This window comes from Humulus lupulus, chromosome X (assembly GCF_963169125.1).
Source record: "Humulus lupulus chromosome X, drHumLupu1.1, whole genome shotgun sequence".
In the NCBI taxonomy this organism is placed as follows: Eukaryota; Viridiplantae; Streptophyta; class Magnoliopsida; order Rosales; family Cannabaceae; genus Humulus; species Humulus lupulus.
The window spans coordinates 204001563-204021960 of record NC_084802.1 but is presented as its reverse complement, the minus strand read 5'-3'; the positions used below and the strand labels follow the sequence as shown (position 1 = coordinate 204021960).

Below are 20398 nucleotides of genomic sequence, written 5' to 3'. Positions count from 1 at the left end.
TACATTAGTGACTAAAAAGTCAATTGAAAGTTTTCATTAAAAAAGTTACTATATAATATTCTAAAAGTAACTTTTAATAATAAGCTATATAATAATTTGTTATACTTTATTGTAACCCATTAGTTTATAAAAAATGACCAATCGATAACGTAAATATATCTTAAATAATAAAACATTATAAGATAGCTTAAAAATGATTAATCAGTGTCTTAAAATAAAAAAATTTCAATAAATAAATTTTAGAAGTAACAAAAATGTATATAAAATAATATGCTTTAAAATTAAAATTTTCGTAAAAAAGTAATAAATTGGTAACTTATTAACATTTTAAACAATTAAAATGTTACTTTTTACAAACAAAAAAAAACAGAGAAAATGAAATTTCAATAAAGTTCGAATTCATGTATATTACTTATACATTTTAAAATATGATATTTTTTGATATTGTGGCATTGTATTTTTTTATAAATAAAATTTTGTCTGTTATTTTTGTAATTCTTTTATACGATGGATATATAATTGTAAAAATCCCTAATAATATAGCCTCATATCCCACGGCCGCACCGCGAACACTATCTAAAACGTGGAAAGAAAAAATGTGGAGGTTGAGTTGGGTTGAATAAGCAATGACTACTATGGTCCGGTGGTCACTTCTGACCCACTGCCACTGGTGTAGACCAAAGCCGCCACCAGCAGCCGTCATAGCTTCACTAGTGCCTCACCTCTCAAAACCCACTTCCATTACTCTCTCTTTCCTCTTTCAACCCTCAAACTCCAAATCAATCTCCTCTAAAGCCCCTAAACCAAAACAACCCCATCTCACTACCACATCTCCAGCTCACTTATTCATCGCTCCTCTCAAGCCGGACGGCCGGGTTTCGAATGACTGTTCTAAGCTTCGCCCGGATGAAGACGGTTCCGCCACTATCGCTGCCGTAGTGACGCCCACCGGGGGGCCGCCCGGTGCTGTTGGCATTGTTCGGTTATCCGGTTCCTCAGCGGTGGATATTGTTGGGCGCGTGTTTCGTAGAAAAGTACAGAGAAAGAATGGGAGTTCTGCTTCGTGGCGGCCCACCAGCCACGTTGTGGAGTACGGTGATGTCGTGGACTCTGGGGGCAATGTAGTTGATGAGGTATGCAAGAGTATATATGTGCATGTAGAAAGAAATATTGATCAAATATCACTTTTGTGCTTGCTTCACTGATTTTTTTGTTAAGTCTTAAAGCTTTTCATTGAACTTTTTTGGGCATAGGCCTTGTAGTTGGAAGCTGTTAGTGTTTGTGATTAGTAGTTATAACGATGGAAAAATTATTAGCTTGAATGTTAATGCTTGGGTTATAATTTTTTTTAACTATGAACTGGGTTTTGTGGTTCAAGTGGGCTTTTGTTATTCTTCTTTTAGGTGTTTGCAGTACCACTGAAATTTTTGGGATTCAATCGTCTATTTTGGATATTGAAAGCTTTTGTTGTTGGTAGTAGTTCAATCATATCTAAAAATGCAAAATTTATTAGGTTGAATGCTTTTTGCACGGGGTTGAAAATTTATAAAAATTTGTAAGAGAATTGTTTTTCTTATTTCTATTCCATCAATAAAATACAATCATATTTATAGGTTTATACACCTAATCTTCTTAATTACAGAATAAACTACAAATCACAAAGATAAGTACAAATCTTCTAAATAAGGAAACTACTAATTTACAGCTACAATCAAATCATGGGATTTGATTTTCTTTGATTGTCTCTTATCTGTCAATACTTTTCATAAACCAGGTTGTTAGGGTTCAAGCGGGCTTTTGTTATTATTGTTTTAGGTGTTAGTTGTACCCATGTTGGCCCCAAGATCCTACACTCGTGAAGATGTGGTTGAGCTTCAGTGTCACGGAAGTGAAGTTTGCCTAAATCGTGTTCTGAGGGCTTGCTTAGATGCCGGGGCGAGGTTAGCAGAGCCAGGTTGTTCACACCTTCATATATGTATATATATAATATTGTATTTTTTTTTATGTCACCTTTGAATTGCTGATTAGTAACAACAAAACCATGTTAAATGTTTGGGTCTATCAGTATATTCAAGATTGGTTTTGTGGAAATTGGATATATACTATGGCTCAAAATCAACTATTTGACTGTTGAGAAAAGTTTTTTTTGTTGAGAATCATTAGTTGGTAGGATTTATTTTATTATTACTACTTGCAGGTGAGTTTACACTCCGTGCCTTTCTCAATGGGCGTTTGGACCTCTCACAAGCCGAAAACATTGGGAAATTAATTTCAGCCAAGAGTGTGGCTGCTGCAGATGCAGCACTTGCTGGAATTCAGGCATGTTTTCTATTCAATAAGTAAATTTTGATGGTTATGTTGTGTTATTTAATTCTGCGCTAGTTAGACTTCCGTTGCTTATATTTTTTAGCAGTAATTGTAGTTTATGTTTCTGGATCCAATAACTTTCAATATAAGTTTTTTGCCATCTACAATGTTCAGCCAACACGTACATTGCCTTTTTCCTTTTCGACAGGGAGGCTTTTCTTCCTTGGTAAAATCAGTCAGAATGCAGTGCATTGAGTTGCTAACTGAAATTGAAGCACGTTTAGATTTTGACGATGAGATGCCACCTTTAGATGTGGAGCTAGTTGTGAATAGAATAAATTCTATGTCACAAGAGGTTGAGCATGCATTAGAGACGGCTAATTATGACAAGCTTCTGCAATCTGGTTTACAGGTACGGTTTGCTGTAAATCTTATAAGTTATCCTTATATGATATTGTTGTGTGGGGAAGCTTAAATACCAGCTATAGAAATAACGAAATCAAAAATAAAACACAGAAATTAAGTACATCGGCAATTTGCCTACATCCGCAGAAGGCAGTAGATATTATTTAGACAGAGGAGGAAATATTCAAATACAGCATATTTCCTCAGTAATAATATCTTTCAAATTGACTAAGTTTCCCAAATACAGATTTTTCTCACTGAAACTCATGTGAAAGGGCCAAATACAGTTTTCTCACTAATAAAAAAGCTAACTGCTACTTTGGTTCATGTCAAAGAACCAAAAACAACAGATACAAAGTAAGAATTATGGTTAATACTTTGTTATCAATTGCTAGGAGCTAGTTATCTCATTTAGCTCGTGTAGTTCATTTTCTATGTTTATTGTTTCATGCTCTGTGTCATCATGTATCTTTGAATTTGCACTGACAGATTTCTTTAAAATCTTTCCCTTTTTATGTGCTTCTGACGTGTGGTTCTCCTGATTAAAATTCTGCAGATAGCAATTGTTGGTCGACCTAATGTTGGAAAGTCAAGTCTTCTTAATGCATGGAGCAAAGTATGTCATGAAAAAACTTTTCTTCTTTTAACTTAAATTGTTGGAGTTAATTGCTTATTTAGCTGATCAGTCTTTGGGGAATTACGTAGCATCAATTACATGCATTATAGCTACTTAAAATTCATCTTCTGAATCTTATTTTGTGTTCAATCATTACTTTTGGTGCAATTGATGCTTTTGTAAATGGAGGTAACTGGACTATACTATTTGAGTACTATATTAACATTTTTCCATAATATGGGCAATTATTTTGTAGAGAGAGGATGTGAAAATGATGATTTATTTATTTTTTTCTAAAACAAACTTGTGCTTGTATAAATATATATTTATTATATGCTTATCATCTTATTGAATGTCATACTTTTATATTAGCGTGCAGAGTGAAAGAGCAATTGTTACAAATATCGCTGGTACCACTCGTGATGTTGTTGAGGCCAGTATCACCGTCAATGGAATTCCCATTACACTTCTTGATACTGCAGGCATTAGGGACACTGATGATGTAGTGGAGAAGATTGGTAAGCCCATCCTTTTTGCATAGTCTGAAATTATTACATTTTACCATTGATTCTAAAGCAGAGAAAAAGAAACCAACTTCACCCCGGAAATTCCTTTTCCTCGTAGCCTCCTTTTCAAGTTTGATTTGTAAAGTTCCTACAAGACAAATCTCTTTGTAGCCATGATGTTTGATGTTGGCCGATGTCTATATCATATCCCATTCACAATGTACTAAACTGGTGCATATTTTAGACATCCAGATATAACCAAAAAAAAAAAAATTCTCGTTTGGTAATAGAAATGTTTTACAAGAGTCAAGAGTATGAAGTGTATTATTGGACGGTATCAACTAATTTCAATTAAAAAGAAGAAAGAAAATAATAGCACAAGTGCACAACTTTAATTAGTGGAGTGTTTGAGCTTGTGGTGTGCTCTCACATGCTTGAGGTTCATTCCTCTAGGTCAGTACTCGGCTATTGAGTGGCTTGAGATTTCAGCAGGGTCTTCAGTTTTGAAATTGTATTTGTACCTGTTTTCATTGTACATTAAAATTGGATATGCTCATGTATTCTCAGGTGTGGAGAGGTCTGAAACAGTTGCTTTGGGTGCGGATGTCATTATCATGACAGTTAGTGCTCTTGATGGGTGGACTCCAGAAGATTCAACACTCCTAAACAGGATTCAGTCTAACAAGGTTTTGGAGGGTTTGACAAACAAAATAATCTTCTCCGTCATGCCTTGTACCTTTCAGATCATTTGTTGATTTACTTTATTTTTGTTTGGATGGCAGAAATCAACAGGGTCTTCATCACCAATGATCCTTGTAATAAACAAAATTGACTGCGCCGAATCTACTCCTAATATTGAATGCGTGGATAAAGATGGAAATACTTTTACTAATCTTGTCAAAACGTGTGCTGTCACTGGACAAGGAATAAAAGAGCTAGAGACGGCAATCTCAGAGATAGTGGGTCTCAACAAAGTTATTCAAGGGGGACGCAGGTGGACCGTGAACCAAGTGAGCAACCTTGTTACTTTAATAGATTCATGTTTCTTATTTCTGCCTTGTCATGAACCACCTTCTTATGATCATTATGTTGATAGTTCATTTATCTATTGCAATTGAAATATGTGTTAATGTTGACGAATCAACAGAGACAATGCGAGCAACTTGTTAGAACCAAGGAGGCTTTTATAAGGTTGAAATCGTCGATTGAAGATCAAATGCCTTTCGATTTTTGGACAATTGATCTGAGAGAAGCGGCATTGGCTCTCGGTCAGATAAGTGGAGAAGACATTTCTGAGGAAGTTTTATCCAACATCTTCAGCAAGTTTTGCATTGGTAAATAATTAGCTTTCTTAGCCTAAAACAACTTATAAAGAACAAAATATTGTTTCTTTTTGTACTTTGGCTATAGCAAATATGTTTTTCTTTTCCCATAATTATTGGTCTAGTTTACAAGTTATATACTTTTATGTATATCACTAGGATGCAAGAGATTAACTTTAATTGTCATTTATTCAGATTCATCTGGCAAGAGAGATATGTAGTTGTTTAAATACGCCAGATTATTCTTCGAATCTTTGTTCATTTTATAATTGATTATGGATAATTTCAAATACTTGAAAAAACAAATAAACCAAATATGAAGACATAGAAATTTGTAAATACTTGTAATAATAAAAAATAAAAAAATAAAAGGATCTGCCGTCACAGTAAATTAGTAATATTTCAAATAAAACAAAGGAAATGCCAACAAGTGAAGCAAAGGAAGTAAAAAGAGGATTGGAATTGGACGGCAACCAACAAAGTAGACGGCTTTAATCACTGTGATCCAAATAGAATAATACAGAAACTGCACTATATATGTTTGTATACATGTATGTGTATACATTACATATATTTTGGTTCATTTTTTCAAGTAGAGAAGTGTTGGATATCTTTTCAAGATGTGTTTCAGTGTCAGAAGAGAACTTACTAAGGAAGAACTTAAGGAGAAAGCAAAGAGAGAAAAAGCAAAGCAAAAGGAGAAAGAGAAGAAGGAAGAAGAAAAGAAAGCCAAGGAGAGAGAGAATAGGAAAAAAGAAGAAAGTGAGAGGAAGGATAAAGAAGAGATGAGAAGGAAGAAAGAGAACGAGAAAGAGAAGAAGAAGAAGAAGAAACTCCAAGAGAAACAAAAATTCAAGCACAAGATGAAGAAATAATGTCCATACCAACCAAACAAAAATAAAAAATCTTCATGCTCTTTTTCCAAGTTTATTTTGTCTTCAAATTCCTATAGTATTAAGTTTGGTAAATGAAGTAATAGAGCTTATGCTAAATTTGTCACTTCATATGGGCTTAGGCATAGCTTTTCAATGAAATAAAAGTCTTCCAAGCTTATAATGTGTATGACACCTAATGATCTCTATTTTGGATACTTCACTACATTTGCTCTCAATGGCTATACTTGTGTTCATGTTATAAACTCTTCAATGCTCGATATAGTCACCTTGCTCTCGTCTCCTTTGTTGTGCCACTTCCCTGGTCTGGCTTGAAACACCTATCTATCTTCCTGAATTTCGTACCCTTTGTCCAAATCTTGGATTTTAGAATGGAAAAAATAAATTTCAAAAGATTTCATCTCATGTTTGGACACACACAAAAAATGAAAATTTTCTTTTTTTTAGAAAAAATAAAACTAGGTGCAGTATAATTTTATAAAGTTTAGAACAAATATAACTACACTAAAATATGTATATTCATTAAAAAATTTAGAAAAATAATTTTTTCCAAACATAACCTTAAGTTACTTTTCTTTTTTGTAAAGACAGAATTTAAAATTTGAACTCATTAACATGAAACGTGAGTTTAAAACAATAATCATCAATGATCTAAATTTTATGAGTAGATTGATTAAATAATCTACGTTCTTATTAACAAAAAATAATAATTGTTTCAATTCTAAGAATTGATAAAGCTTGCAGGGAACTGAATGAGATAGGGCCCTGCTATATAAATAGAGCCAGTCTTTTTCCTATTACATGTTATCCGTTCCCTTATTTGAACTCTAAAACTAGAAAAAGAACAAAAAAAAAAGGAGAAAAAGATGTACACTTTGGGGAGAGATGAGAACTGGTTCCCGAAAGATCCCTTCCTCCAACGCAAGACAAAGCCATTTGTAATGATAATGATCAATAGCCTACTGGACAGGCAAGAAGCCAGAGTGTTCTAACATCTTATAAAAAGATGAAGAACAAGCCACCGATTTCTCCAGCTAACCGAGCACCTTGCGGAGTTCTTCGATTAACACTGAACGGTTTGTGGGATCCACCTGTATTTGGGTACAAACAGTTTTATGATATAAAGTCATATTCAGAGAGGAACATGAAATGAATATGATTAAACTACAAGAAAAGGGTTACTTGATTTTTACCTTGCTTAGAAGGGCAGCAAGACCTTGAGGTAGAACTTGGAGATCTGAAGTTGAGTTGCCAATGTTTGATAATTGGAGAAATATCTTTTGCACCCGCAGCTCCTTTAGTTTAGCCTCGTAATTCCGTGGATCATCCTTCCATCTAAAGAAAACTTCATCATCTGTCCAAGCATTTTGCTTGCTTCTTGAAATGTCAGAATCTGAAAACCAGGTGATGATCAAGTCCCTTGCAGATTTATATGGCAGCTGGTCCCCAGCGGCTTCTATTATGGTCTTGATCAGTGACTCCTCTGCAATTCTCCGGCACAGTCTCTTGTAAAAGAAAGATCGAGACTTTGCCCACTCCAGAACTTCTTTAACAACTCCTTTTGCAGCCATCCTCTGGGAAGTGTCGTGCAATTCTGCAAATTTAGTAGCTATCTGAGTGTATAAAGGCAAAAGCTGCTTTTCCCGAGCTCTTATCTGTTGTTGCAAGGATTCAGCCAGCCCATGTGTTCCACTACTTTTGGCTTCCTGAAGTTTTACCTTTAGAAGGATTAGTTGTTGATCAAGCCTTCCCATGCACTCCAACAACTCCTTTGTTCTAAATTTGATCTCAATCGTCCCTTCTGGCTCAAGTACATTACCTCTAGCTGTTTCATCAGCATACATTTCAATATGATCTGAGTTAATTTGACTATCCACAACCACCCATGCCCCACCACGGAGCTCACCCATCATTGGGATGTACACAAAAACTGGCTGCTTGTATGTTCTGAGGTTTTCTACAATGGTTGAACCAGCCTGAAGAATCCCTTCAAAAAGGTCCCTCTGTCCACCTGAGAAACCTCTCCAGTTGGCAAGAATAAAGAGCGGGAGCTCTTCTCGGTTGAAATCTAACAATGCTTGTGCTGTCTTAGTTGCAGAATCGGGAAACCATACTTGTCCAGCCTGGGGAACAACCCTCTCATGGGAATCAAGCTGGCCTGGATCAGCAGGTATAACTTGCATCACAGTTTGTGTTTCCACAGCCACTATTCCTATGGGAATTCCTCCAAGCTTTGCCCTTCCTGTGACAACAGTCCTTGCCCAACCTTCTAGAGTCTCCACAAAGCTATCCTTATCGAAAATGCCTCCCATCCACTTGCTTTGACCATCAAAAACACCACAAATAGCAGCACGAGGGTCACAGGAATTTTCAGGAAAGTACTCTACAAGCCTCTCTGGAGGATCCAATGAAGGTGAAATGGGGAGAGGACCACCTACATATGGTGGAACATAGCTTAGCCATTTTAGAATAGCAGATATTCCTTCAAGGTCATCTGAAACTGTCAGATGAACAACCCCATTAGTCGCCATAATTTTCGGTCCACCAAGTTGCATGTGTGAGCTGTAAACCTCCCGGCCAAGAAGTTTGTTCAATGCAGAGAAACCGGTTAAAATTATGGGTTGATCAAGCCTCTGTATGCATCGCATCCCTAGCCGAGCAAGGTAAGCCCCTATTCCAACTGTTCTACCAGTCACATAAGTCAAGGTAAAAGTCTCCTTGTAAGCTCTTGAATATCCACTAGCAATAGCCCCACTGCCAGACAAATTCTCAACCCCTAAGCCATCTTCTTTTCCAACAATTGTATCTATAACCCATCTGGTTTCTCCACTTGGTAGCTTTAACTCATGTGCTATCACAGATGATCCAATGCGAGCATAATCATCAGAGGTTAAATATACATACTGAAAACCACGCTCAGGGCTTAACTCATCAGACCAACCAACTTTAAAGCAGGATTTGATTTCTTCAGCAACACCAAGACGAGCACCAGAGTTTGCTGCCAAGTATATTAAAGGAAGTTTCTTGGCACAAGCAAGATCAGACACAGCAAGGAAGAATGCATCCTCTCTTCGGCCAAAAGACCCTGCTTTAAATGTCACATCATTTGCAACGACCAAGATTTTCCTTCCAGAAGGAAACTCTGGAGTTGACATATCCATAGACCAGGCTACCATGCCAACATCATTAAGTCCAGGTGGACGCGAAGCAGGAACAAGTGGGGTACCCCAGCTACCATTCTGGTCAGCAAATTGGAGCTCCGTTACATTGAGGATAGCTTTATCTGTGGGTTTTTCGATGCTGGGGGATTGAAAAGCCCATGACTGCTCCAAAGCCGTCTCAAATGCCTAATCACAACATTTAGATGTGTGAGAGAGAGAGAGAGAGAGAGAGAGAGAGAGAGAGAGAGAGAGAGCAGTGTTAAGCATAGTGCTTACCAGTGGAAAATCATAGCAGTATGTGGTATTGCTTCTCCTGGCCAAAAGACGTTTCCGATCAAGAACTCCTAAAGGTTGATACTGTGCATTCACTGGAACTTTGTGCAGAGGACCCACCCTAGAAATTGAACTGTATACCACTTTGTGTTGGCTGTGGTCCTCCAATTCTCGATAAACCTGTAATACAGTATTTTAGAACACATCTAGGAGAAAAATGGATATCATAATTGCTTAGGCTTAATACTAATGTCTAGAGTACAACACAATTAATTAGCACTCGTCTATGGCTTCTCTTTCTTCCTCCTGTGTCCTTTTGGTATGGAACTGCTGATTAGCTAGGGCCAGTTCCAAAAGTAAACATCACTCATATTAGATTCCGGAACTAATTATTTGCAGCTAATATAACTTTTTACTGTGGGTAGTTTACTTCTAATGACTAGCATGGAACTCTATAGTCACTTTATTACTATTACACATGTAAATGATCAACATAATGGCAACACACTTATGCCATGTATGGGAACGTAGTTGTCTTAAAAGCAAGCTCAAAACAACCTTGTAAACCTTAAAATTGCAAGAAAAGATAGTGGAAATGTTTCCTTCAATGAATGTGAATCACACGAAAACTTACATGTACAGTGCAAGTATGACCAGTCACATTTGTTACTACAACCCGCCAAGCACCATTTGCCTGTCCAGAAGATGATATCCAAAGCTTCACTTCCCATTCCCAAACACCTAATCTGTGCATTCTTACGCCAACAGATGCATGGATGTTACGTGCCAGCTCTTCTAAGATTGTCTCAACAGCAGATTCTTCTACACTCCCATCTACATCAACTCTTCTGCCACAATATTCCAAATGTAAGACAACAAACAGAACATATCAAATTTGGTCATAAAGGAGTTGAACAATCATATAAACATATTTACCGAGGGTAAGGCACAAGATCCTCTAGTTGTTGCTCACGTAAGATATACAGGTACATATGAGCATGATCAGATTTGAGAGTCGTGTTGTGTGCATTAAGTTCCAACTCCTCCATTGCAGTCAGTAAGGACCTCAAAATGCCTCTTGAAGTAAAAGGCATACGGGTTGTTTCCACATCTAGTCCTTGATATGCAGTAAACCCTCCATTTGTTGTGGGCTGCCTTACAAGTGTTCTGAGAAACATCCTTTGCATTGGTACACGTTTGTCTACAATGGTGTACAAGTGCCACTGACGGTCCCTTGATTGAGTATACTGTATGTTCTCATATCCTTTAAGCTTGTCCTAATAATATTAAATTTTATGTCAACATTCAACAAACTTCAGATCCACCATTCATGGAAAAACATATTTTTTTTTGCTTAGAATGACTAACCAATTCAAGATAGATGGATAGAGGAGGTTCCAGATGACGTAGTAGAGGCTCTTCTTCATAATAGAGCTTTTCTGATGACCAGTGAAAGGAGTGCCTCATAGGAGCCCGCCCTTCATCCCTTTGTATGATACAACTAATCACTCCAACTCCTGCGCTGCGCAGACTCGTGGCTACTCCTTGTTCTTTAAGTATTTTTGCTAACTTGTTGATTCTTTCTTGGGCCTGATCTTCATCACCACTGCAACGCATCAAGTTAGGTAGAGGGGTAAGACTTAAATGTTTCATATATTATAAACAACTTAAGAAAAACAGATTAACAAAGCTTCTCATGCTGTAGATAGGAATCTAAGAAATTATGAAGCATTGCTAGCTATGAAATTAGAGAGTTTGCTTGTACAAATTGATATAGAGCCTTGGTACTAAAAATGAGGGCAAATGAGATACCTATCTTGGAGTAAACTCATCTGATTGTTAATACCGACTAATGCAATATGCATCATATTCCCATGGCTATCTGGCTCAGGAGATCCATTTGGAGTTGCATCATGGAGGTTATGGGTTGCTTCCCTTACTGCAGCACCAATTATTGCGGGCAAAAATTGGAGAGTTTTAATTATCACCATGACTCCCCATTTCCTCTCACTGTGTTTTTCAACTAATGGTTTATCATTTACTTCAGTCTCTTCTTTTCTCTTAATATGCTCTTCGAAGAACTCCCATGAAGCAATGAGCCCAGATCTGTGCCACTGCATCCTGACACTCCCCTTTACAAGATAGGGCTGATGGCATATACAAAGTTAACACATGAGATTGTCTGCACGCAATAAGCAGAAAATTACACCAATTCAAATCTCAGTACCTGGTATAATCGACGAACATAAGTCTCCATCACTCGCCTCTGAAGGGTGTGATCACTATGATCAAACAGACCTACCAGGGCATCTTCAACTGCCAACGGAGCACTCACAAGATCCTCCATTCGTTCATTTATAGCACTTTTCCTCTTGGGAGTATCCATGTTTTCACCATCCTCCGTAAACATCTCCAACTCTGAGAGACTTCTGGCAATGTTAGAACGGAGTTCACTCAATTTGGTTTGCTCCAGCAGCTGACTTGCTTTTAGCGCCAACTGCATAAACACATTGACAGCAGAACTTTGTTTATAACATTGATCAACAAATTAAAGTTATTGCTTCAAGAAAACATGAGAAGATGATCCCAAATTTAGGAATGTTAGAGTTGATCATCCATGACGGAGTAAATAAATATTAAAAGATATTTGAGAAGCTAAATGGAGAAGAACTATAAGCATATAAAGGATTTTTTTTTTCATCACAATTTTACTAGCTTAGTGCAACAACCAAACCTCAGAATAGCTTGTGTGGTTGAGTGCAGAGAATCTAATTAGTTTGTCCCTGTATGCAGCAGGGTTAGGATAAACCAGTTGTTCCATAAGCCGTAGTATCAGCTTATTCTTACTCTTGACACCCTGCAAACCAAAAATGGACAGAGTAAAAACGTAAACTATTCAAATAGTAAATAAAAAAGACCCACAAAACTGGCTGGGCTCATCAAAGAATTACCTGATGAGAAAGCACAATGTCCACAATCTTCAAGAGATCTTTTTTGTACTGAAGTCTGAGACGCTCAATTACATCAGCCTGGACAAAACAGAGTACTACAATGAAGATTTTGACAAGAAAAAGATGAAAGAATCTAAGCATTTCAAGGAAAAGGCTAAATCACCTGGATTTTGGCTACTAAAATAGAAGACACCAAAACCAAGTTGGATAATACAGATTAGTCTTCACACAAATTTTTAATATTATACTTAGTTAACTACTTTCAATATCATTTTCTCAAAAAGTAGAAAAATGAGAGCAGTTTTACATGATACAAGATGAGGCCAAATTTTACAAATGAATGGACCAAGGGCTGAAAATAGTAAAAAAAAAAAAGAGAGAGAAAAAGAAAAGTGCAATTATCAAAATTAATTTCATGTTCTGAAGAAACTAAGGGATGTAAAATGATAATTAGGAATCAAGTTATATTTCTTGATTGCTTATAGGTTAACAAGTTGTGATTTATCTGTCACACGCAGAGTGAAAACCAGAACCCATTCAGTAGAGTTAAGTAAGAAAAACAGCTAGGACACAGTGGGCATATAAGTAAAGTGAACAAAAAAAATATTAAGATATGTATGCTACAACTGAATCTGATTCATGCAATAATGACAGAATGAATTGGCAGTTTCAAGAATTAAGCTAATATTACCCATATTACCGTGTTAGTTTTATTTCATAAGGATAGCTTACTTGAATATTGTCGCTAAATAATTCTTCAACTGTCAAGTACTCTTCAAATAGGGACTGAACAATAATGCGGGCGTGGCTTTCTCTGCCACCCTCGTAAGACTTTGCAAGGCTCAATAAAGGTTCAATAAGCCTTTCTTGGGCTCCTCTTTCTTTATCAGAACAGGACGATAGGTGGGCCTAAAGAAAAATGTGTTCCTTTATTATAAATCAAGAGGGTGGGGGAAGGGAACTCAAATGAAAAATAACTGCACTTACTTCAAGAATATTCCGCAATAGTTTAGCAGGGAAATCAACATTCTGAGTGCTAGGAATTGCATCAAACTCTTTATATTTTGATTCTAACTGATAAAAACATAACATAGGATAAAATATGAGCATCAACCATTATTCAAGCATATAATTGCAGAGGGCAGAAAAAGTTTTATTTACCTCATTTTTAAGATCTTTGGGAAGACGGGTTGCAAGAACAGCCATGCACTCTTGCCATTGAAGATAAGGGAGTTCAGGACTGTCAAGGCAATTGAGCAAGTTTTGCACTACCTGAGGGTAGATGTCATGAAAATCTCTTCAGTAAAAGTTTAATCTTATAATTTAAATATTTATTAAATTATCTGCTAAAATTATAGATCCCTTTCAAGGTTGCTACAACAATTAAAACATTAATAACAATAAAAAATTGCAGTTTTTAATACCACTCAAAGTTCGTTTTTTATTATTCATGGTAGAAACAGAATTAGATACTCACATCATTAATGTTGTGTTCATAACCTGCAAGAATCATTCTTGCTGCATTTATACTTGCAGCACATTTCTGATGAACTTTATCAGAAATTGCAGTTGGAGGTCCCAAGATAGGAAAGGTCCCATTGAAAGGTTCTGCCTTTCTCACAGCTGAAGGATCATCTAAATCAAGTCTTGCTATAAGCTCACCAGCCTACAAAAATAGTCACTGTTTAACTTCTATGCAAGTCATGAATATCCAGATCTTTGTTTGGAGCATAACTTACCTGCATTGCTTGACCTTCAGACATGTTAAATTGAATAATTCCAGAAGCAGGTGAAAGTAGAGGCATACACATCTTCATAACCTCGACCTCAGCATAAGGTGTATCAGCATCAACATGACTACCATCAGAAACCAAATACCTCATCAGTTTGCATGGTGTCTCCGCTATGAGCTTAGATGGGTCGTGATCATTCTAGATGCAACAAAATAATTTACAGTTAATGCTATCCTGTTCAGGAAGTATATCTTAAAGAAACTAAAAGGCAAAAACAAAATGATTTGGAAGAAGTGAATGGTGGGGCACCTGAAGCAAGCATGTCCTTCCATCAATGAGAAGTCGAGTTCCAGCTGCTTCTTCCTCTGCATATATCACATGACTGTTTCCATCCAACTGTAGAGAAAATACAAACATATTGTAGTTATCAGTTAGAATTCTGAAATACAAAATGACAAAGAATTCTATTTACAAGGCCTACTGAGGGAAAATTTTCCTCTGGTAATTATACACACAAAGTTGAACTTGGGAGTCAAGTATTCTCATATTCTAAGAGTGCTACCCCACTTCAGGGGAACGGAAAAACACTTGAGTTTGCACATGTCGTGTAACGAAAATAACAAACCATTTAATTGTTGCAATTTAAATTTTTATAATTCACTTGTATATATACCCATATTTGCTATCAGGCAAACAAGAAAGTGGATAGTGTAAAATATGATGAGTTTTAGAACAAAAGGTTTAGAGAATACACTTGCCTGCATCAATAAACCTCCATCACGTAAGGTATGTATCTCTGCTTCAATCTCTGACTCGTTCATCCTCAATCTATAACTTCCTGGTCCACCTCTTACCATGTCGATCTAAAATACATTTTTCCATATTTTGGACAACGTATGTCAATAGACAATGAGGAGCAACAAATATCCACAAAAACAAAGATTTACAGTGCCATCATTTAAACACATACTGTGTATTTGCTTCCTTCGATGTTCAAGGCCACTTGTGAGTGTACAAGCGATATATGCTGCAATCAGGATAAGCATGAATTAATAACATGAGATGCATCATCATGTATGGAACTTCAGTAAGTATTTTTTACCAAAATACCTTGGGTGGTATTTGCCCCTTTTCAAGATAACCCACATAATCTGAAACCATTGCGGCACTACTTGCAGATGCTTTCTAGATTGACCAAAAAAAAAGGGTAAGTGATGACTTTCACAAATATGAAACATCAAAAAAGAAACTAATTTTATAATAGACGTGCTTACAAATAAAGCTCCTCCAACAACAGACAGATACCAAGGGGGCCTTTCTGCTCTCACTCGCATAGCTATTCTACTATCCAACCAGCCTGTGTGAATTTTATTATCTTTGTAATCTAAAGCCTGTGAAACATTTATTTGTGGGTTAGTTGGAGTCTTTGATTTTTTTTCTATCTTGTCTAAAAAGGAAAAAGAAAAAAATCATTAATTTATGTGAAGTTTACATGTAAGAGATCAATCGTGTAGTCAACATTAGTTCGAATTTCTCCACGAATTTGAATTTCCTTCAGCCCAAGAACCATATTTGCAATAGCCAAAGCTCTAGACTCGCCAAATGCAAAAACATGTCCTGAGGTGTGATTAAAGACTTAGCAGCACATACTTATAAAACGAAAAAGCAATCTTTTGTGAAGATTTTTCTTAAGACACAAAACCACTTTCTAGCTTGTACAGTATCAGGCTAAGGAATGATTAGTCACAACCCATTTTGACATTGGATGATTCACTTTAAGAACTATCTTTCAAATTGTCAAAATTCGGCCATTTGAAAAGCTAAAAGATTCAAATGACTTAAAGCATTAGTAATTAACACTTACCAAATTGAGAATCGGAGAATTCATGAATCCCTCCTCCAGACTGCATAAGAAAAAATGGTGATTGGAATTTAATAATGAACTCAAGGTATTCAGTCTTTTTTTCTCCTTTTTGGAAAGAGAATTTGAATTCGATTCCAAAGACATAACACTAGCATAAAGTTACCTTAACAGAGAAGTATGCCCAAACATTTGGCTTGCTTTTAAAACTCAACTCCTGTGCATGGTGTATGATGATGTAAGTCAATATAAATTCACCATATTCACTTGTTTTTTATTGCATATGAATATTAGACTAACCTGTACTTTCCCACTGGTAGGCTTGAATCCATCATCTGGGTCCTCACTTGTTACACGAACAGCAACACAGTGACCTTTTGGTCTTATAGACTCTGCCTGGTCAAAATCAAATGGGGTGGCAGCAATTGAAGTATTTCTCCAAGAATCATATCCACCACCATGCTCCTTTCCATAAAATCTCCTTATCTCTTTTTGAATCAACCATATTAAGAAAACAATGGGAAATGTTAAAATTGGAAAAAAGAAAGATCATCATCAAGAAAGAAAGGAAAAAAAAAAGTTATAGAAGTGCCTACCAGGAATTTGCCAAAGAGGAATACCCATCCCAACAGCAACCTGGGCTGCTGGCAGATTAACTTCAGCAATCCACTCAGTAACAGGATGCTCCACCTGCAAAATTAAAATTAAAATTCATTCCAGGACATTCATTTGCTCACCAAATAGCCAGTCAGAGAGATGAAATAAAATAAGTTTCTAATAATTGAAGCTGCACATCTAGATACCTCTTTCTCACCGTATGCGCCATTCATTTCATTTTTGCAAAATGGTGCATAATATCTAAATAGCCTAGTTTTACTTGATTAGTATGATTTTCTTCGACAACCACTTTGGGCATATAAATTGAACAGCGAAAGAAGACCAACAGATAATAGCTAAAATAAGGAAAACATGGACCTAACCTACAATAAGCTTACCTGTAAACGAGGGTTGAGTTCTAAGAAATAGTACTCTCCAGTATCCATACTGTACAGATACTCAACAGTAGCCGCTCCAACATAATTAACAGATTTAGCCAACCTTCGAGCTGCCTGCTCCAATTTCTTCACTGTCTCTAGAGGAGCTACTGTTATTGGACCTTCCTCAATAATCTATATAACAAAGATGAACATGTTAGAGAGAATGATGGCCTAAATGCCTTTTATCATTTCAGATAATAGCCTACCTTTTGGTGCCTTCTTTGAACACTGCAATCACGGCTATGCAAGGCTGCAACATTTCCATATTGATCACACAATAACTGGACTTCTAGATGTCGGCTCTGCAGCAGAATATTCTCAAATCATGAAGTGAATTGTCTTTGCTTAACACAGATCAGAACTGCAGCGGTTATAATTATTCATATCTGAAAGCAAAGATTTCTAACCTGGGATGCAACCTTCATTATAAATATTGGGGAACCAGGAACTTCTCCCTGAACTTGCTTAAACAATGCCCTGACTTCATCATCATTATGGACCTAAAGATTCATATGAGAATATGGTTTACTTCAGTATTTTAAAAAATAATGAAGAGGGCTCAATTAATTCCTCAACACAATAGACATCTTAGTCTAACCTACTGTTCAAATCATTCTAGTACACCTTCTCCATACGAATCTTGTAAATAATTTTTGCCAATAGAAAAAAAAATAATAAATAAAGGAACAAGTTTTCAAATGATTGCATATTGGCATGCAAAAACAAACCTTTCTTATGCCTTTGCCACCGCCACCCCATGATGCCTTGATCATTGCAGGGTAACCAACAACTTGACAACTTGCAACTGCTTCTTCTGTTGTAGAAACACATGCCTCTCTATATATTTCATCTGGAATTGTAACCAAGTTACTGTCTGGAGGCATTTTCACCTGGTAAGTTTTAAGAAGGTTAGGTGTGGATAACACTACATAATAAATCAAGACAAATTTAGGTAAGTTTTTGTTTGGATAGAATTTTACATGAGAACCACTCCATGGAAGGGTTGGCACTTCCGCTGCTTGAGCAATTAATGAAGAACCGATTTTATCTCCTAATGCTGCCATAGATGTTGCGGGCGGCCCAAGAAATATAATTCCTTTTGCATCCAGAGCATCTGGTAGGTCAGGGTTCTCGGATGCATGACCCCAACCAGGCCAAACTGCATCTACATGTTTTATCTCTGCCATCTAGGCACAACAAACAGAATATTAATCAGTAGTTCTGACAAGAACAAGTCACTTAATGAAATCCAACATTGAACAATTCGCCACCACACCATGAATGCGCCAAGAACAAGACTAATAAAACAATAACATAGATTAATATATCAAATGACAATATACATGTATCTCTTATTTTCACGAACCCAAATTTTCCACATTCTTAGAAACATTAACAATCGTAGTTTCTCATCTTAGGATCATATTTTTTGAAAACATACAAGGGAAATTGAATTTTTAGGTTCCAACCTTTCCATCTCACCTAGACTAAAAATTCAGTAATTGTAATATTAAACCAATATATAATTTCTGTAAACTGAAAATTTTCCTTTGAGTTTAGTTGCCCTGTTTCACATTTCAGAAGCCAAATTAAGGAAACATGAAAGTTGGAAGAGCTCAGAATACACACCTCTACAATGAGCTGTACATTGGCATAGTTATTATTGTTAGTCCCGCCAGGAACTTCCACAAACTGATCAGCAATTCTAATATGTTCAGCATTGATTCTCATGTCCTCTGGTGTGGCCATGGCCACCAACAAGATTGCCTTTTCTGAGCCAAATGTTTCATACGCCCATGTCCTCACACTACGTATAAATTTGACAGCTGCCATACCATTGTTTGCAATTAAAATACTATGGATTGGCTTCTTGCCACCAAGTGCATTGCAGAATTTATCAACTTGAGATACGGCAGCAGGATGCCTGATTAAAGCCGCCCCATTTACGTATCCATTCCCACCTAAAGCACCAGCCATTGTCGGACTCCTTCGGGCTTCTAACATACTGCAATGAGACAATTATTTGTTCAACAACTCTAATAATTGAATGGAGAAGAAAAACAAAAACAAAAACGTTTTGCTCCTAATTCACTCTAATTTAGTTAAATCTATTTTTAAGAAAAGCTGCAGTGACACTAAACTATAGCTGCCTCAATTACGCGAAACATAGTTGATGCACAAACTTAGTTCTCTAACATTAGAAATTCTCTGTTAACAGTAGACTTATTCTAACGATCACAATCCCTTTCCCCGCAATAAATAAAAAAGTGAACTTGCTAAGAAATAATTGCTTTTAGAAGTAAATTTGATTGACTGTGTAGCCTTAGGATAAGCAATTTTCATATGTAATATCACATAAACATAGGTTACCACGAAAAGGGTATCGCTCAAAAAACTAATAATTTAAAAAAGGGAAAAACTTAACTTTTACACCATCAGCATAATGATTTACATAAAATAAAAAACTTTTTTTATTAAATAAAAGTGAAAAATACGGTTCCTAATCCACACCAATCATAGCCTACTCAGATTTACAAGCCGCAAAAGATGCAATCTTTAAGAAGTATAAAAACCAGTAGAAAGTGTAACTAGAGTAGTTCTCCTGAACTTGGAGAAACACTTACCTCTAAAGAGAAACAATGCCCAAATCAACACAAAGGAAGCAAAACGCAACTGCCCAGAAGAGAATTAAAGAAATAACCCAAAAATAAACGAGCACAGACCTTAGTGGAAGTGGAATAACAGGAACTGAAAAATTGAAGCTTTTAATCAAATTGCTTCAAATCTCTATGTGGGCATCAAGCATATTGAAGCAAAAACACACAAAAGGAAAAAGCGGTGTTGAAAATGAACAGAACCAAGAAGAGTGTAAATGAATGTTGTTTATATGATCATGCACACATATCACAATACACAAGACAACACAAATCTTTAAAAGCTTATTAGTTATAAGGAATTGCAGCGGGTAGGTGTGAGTTTGGGGTCGGGTAGAGTCCGTGGGGTCATTCAAGTTTTTAACGACTTTAATGAGATTCGCACGTGGCACCTGCACCTCCCACAATGCTCATCCCCTCACTAGTACTACTAGTAGCTCCCATCTACCCTTCTCTCTCTCTCTCTCTCTCTCTTCAATTTCCTCTCTCATTTCTCAAACCCAATTTTTTTTGTTCTCTTAAATCCTCAATTCGGCTAACCTAATTTTGTATTCTTTGTTTTGGTTATGGATTACAACTTAATGAACCCAACAAAAAAAAAGTCTCTGTTATGTCTTGACTAAGAGTTGGGTGGTTTAGTCGACCAACCATTCATTCCCCTCAATATGAAATTTAGTCA

At 36.4% G+C, this 20398-nt stretch overlaps 2 protein-coding genes across 5 annotated transcripts; one reads left to right on the top strand and one right to left on the bottom strand.

Moving 5' to 3' along the window:
- The first annotated feature begins 557 nt into the window (after positions 1 to 557).
- Positions 558 to 5407, top strand: LOC133803473 (uncharacterized). Of its 3 annotated transcripts, none has more exons than XM_062241524.1 (9): positions 558 to 1133; positions 1816 to 1954; positions 2198 to 2319; positions 2516 to 2719; positions 3269 to 3328; positions 3708 to 3846; positions 4402 to 4520; positions 4617 to 4844; positions 4982 to 5407. In XM_062241524.1, the coding sequence occupies exons 1-9, from the start codon at positions 627 to 629 to the stop codon at positions 5174 to 5176; spliced, it is 1713 nt and encodes a 570-aa protein (XP_062097508.1). In that variant the 5' UTR covers positions 558 to 626; the 3' UTR covers positions 5177 to 5407. The 3 variants fall into 3 exon arrangements, with proteins under 3 accessions (XP_062097508.1, XP_062097509.1, XP_062097510.1); XM_062241525.1 differs by having other exon boundaries at positions 2198 to 2323; positions 2520 to 2719; XM_062241526.1 differs by having other exon boundaries at positions 1000 to 1133; positions 1775 to 1954.
- A 1292-nt stretch (positions 5408 to 6699) lies between these two features.
- LOC133805312 (acetyl-CoA carboxylase 1-like) lies at positions 6700 to 20166 on the bottom strand. Of its 2 annotated transcripts, none has more exons than XM_062243452.1 (32): positions 19789 to 20166; positions 18695 to 19070; positions 18046 to 18252; positions 17794 to 17955; positions 17473 to 17565; positions 17272 to 17367; positions 17024 to 17197; positions 16625 to 16718; positions 16329 to 16516; positions 16195 to 16245; positions 16032 to 16071; positions 15660 to 15784; positions 15442 to 15558; positions 15278 to 15352; positions 15138 to 15194; positions 14926 to 15030; positions 14477 to 14563; positions 14174 to 14365; positions 13912 to 14100; positions 13596 to 13706; positions 13422 to 13508; positions 13167 to 13343; positions 12435 to 12512; positions 12218 to 12340; positions 11711 to 11980; positions 11296 to 11630; positions 10852 to 11089; positions 10420 to 10760; positions 10118 to 10328; positions 9487 to 9663; positions 7243 to 9396; positions 6700 to 7140 (listed from the first exon to the last, which is right to left on the bottom strand). In XM_062243452.1, exons 2-32 carry the CDS (start codon positions 19067 to 19069, stop codon positions 7084 to 7086), a joined length of 6786 nt encoding a protein of 2261 aa, XP_062099436.1. In that variant the 5' UTR covers position 19070; positions 19789 to 20166; the 3' UTR covers positions 6700 to 7083. The 2 variants fall into 2 exon arrangements, with proteins under 2 accessions (XP_062099436.1, XP_062099435.1); XM_062243451.1 differs by having other exon boundaries at positions 10118 to 10331; positions 19789 to 20164.
- Positions 20167 to 20398: the final 232 nt, after the last annotated feature.

What these genes read in the sequence shown, in the direction of transcription:
- LOC133803473 (XM_062241524.1), top strand. Translation starts at nt 627, where the DNA reads ATGACTACTATGGTCCGGTGGTCACTTCTGACCCACTGCCACTGGTGT. An exon ending in CAGCACTTGCTGGAATTCAG is followed by an intron (nt 2,320 to 2,515) that starts GCATGTTTTCTA and finishes CCTTTTCGACAG; the next exon opens with GGAGGCTTTTCTTCCTTGGT. An exon ending in TGATGTAGTGGAGAAGATTG is followed by an intron (nt 3,847 to 4,401) that starts GTAAGCCCATCC and finishes ATGTATTCTCAG; the next exon opens with GTGTGGAGAGGTCTGAAACA.
- LOC133805312 (XM_062243451.1), bottom strand. Translation starts at nt 19,069, where the DNA reads ATGTTAGAAGCCCGAAGGAGTCCGACAATGGCTGGTGCTTTAGGTGGG. An exon ending in ACACGATTGATCTCTTACAT is followed by an intron (nt 15,559 to 15,659) that starts GTAAACTTCACA and finishes AATGTTTCACAG; the next exon opens with GCTTTAGATTACAAAGATAA. An exon ending in CTGAAGGTCAAGCAATGCAG is followed by an intron (nt 14,101 to 14,173) that starts GTAAGTTATGCT and finishes CTATTTTTGTAG; the next exon opens with GCTGGTGAGCTTATAGCAAG.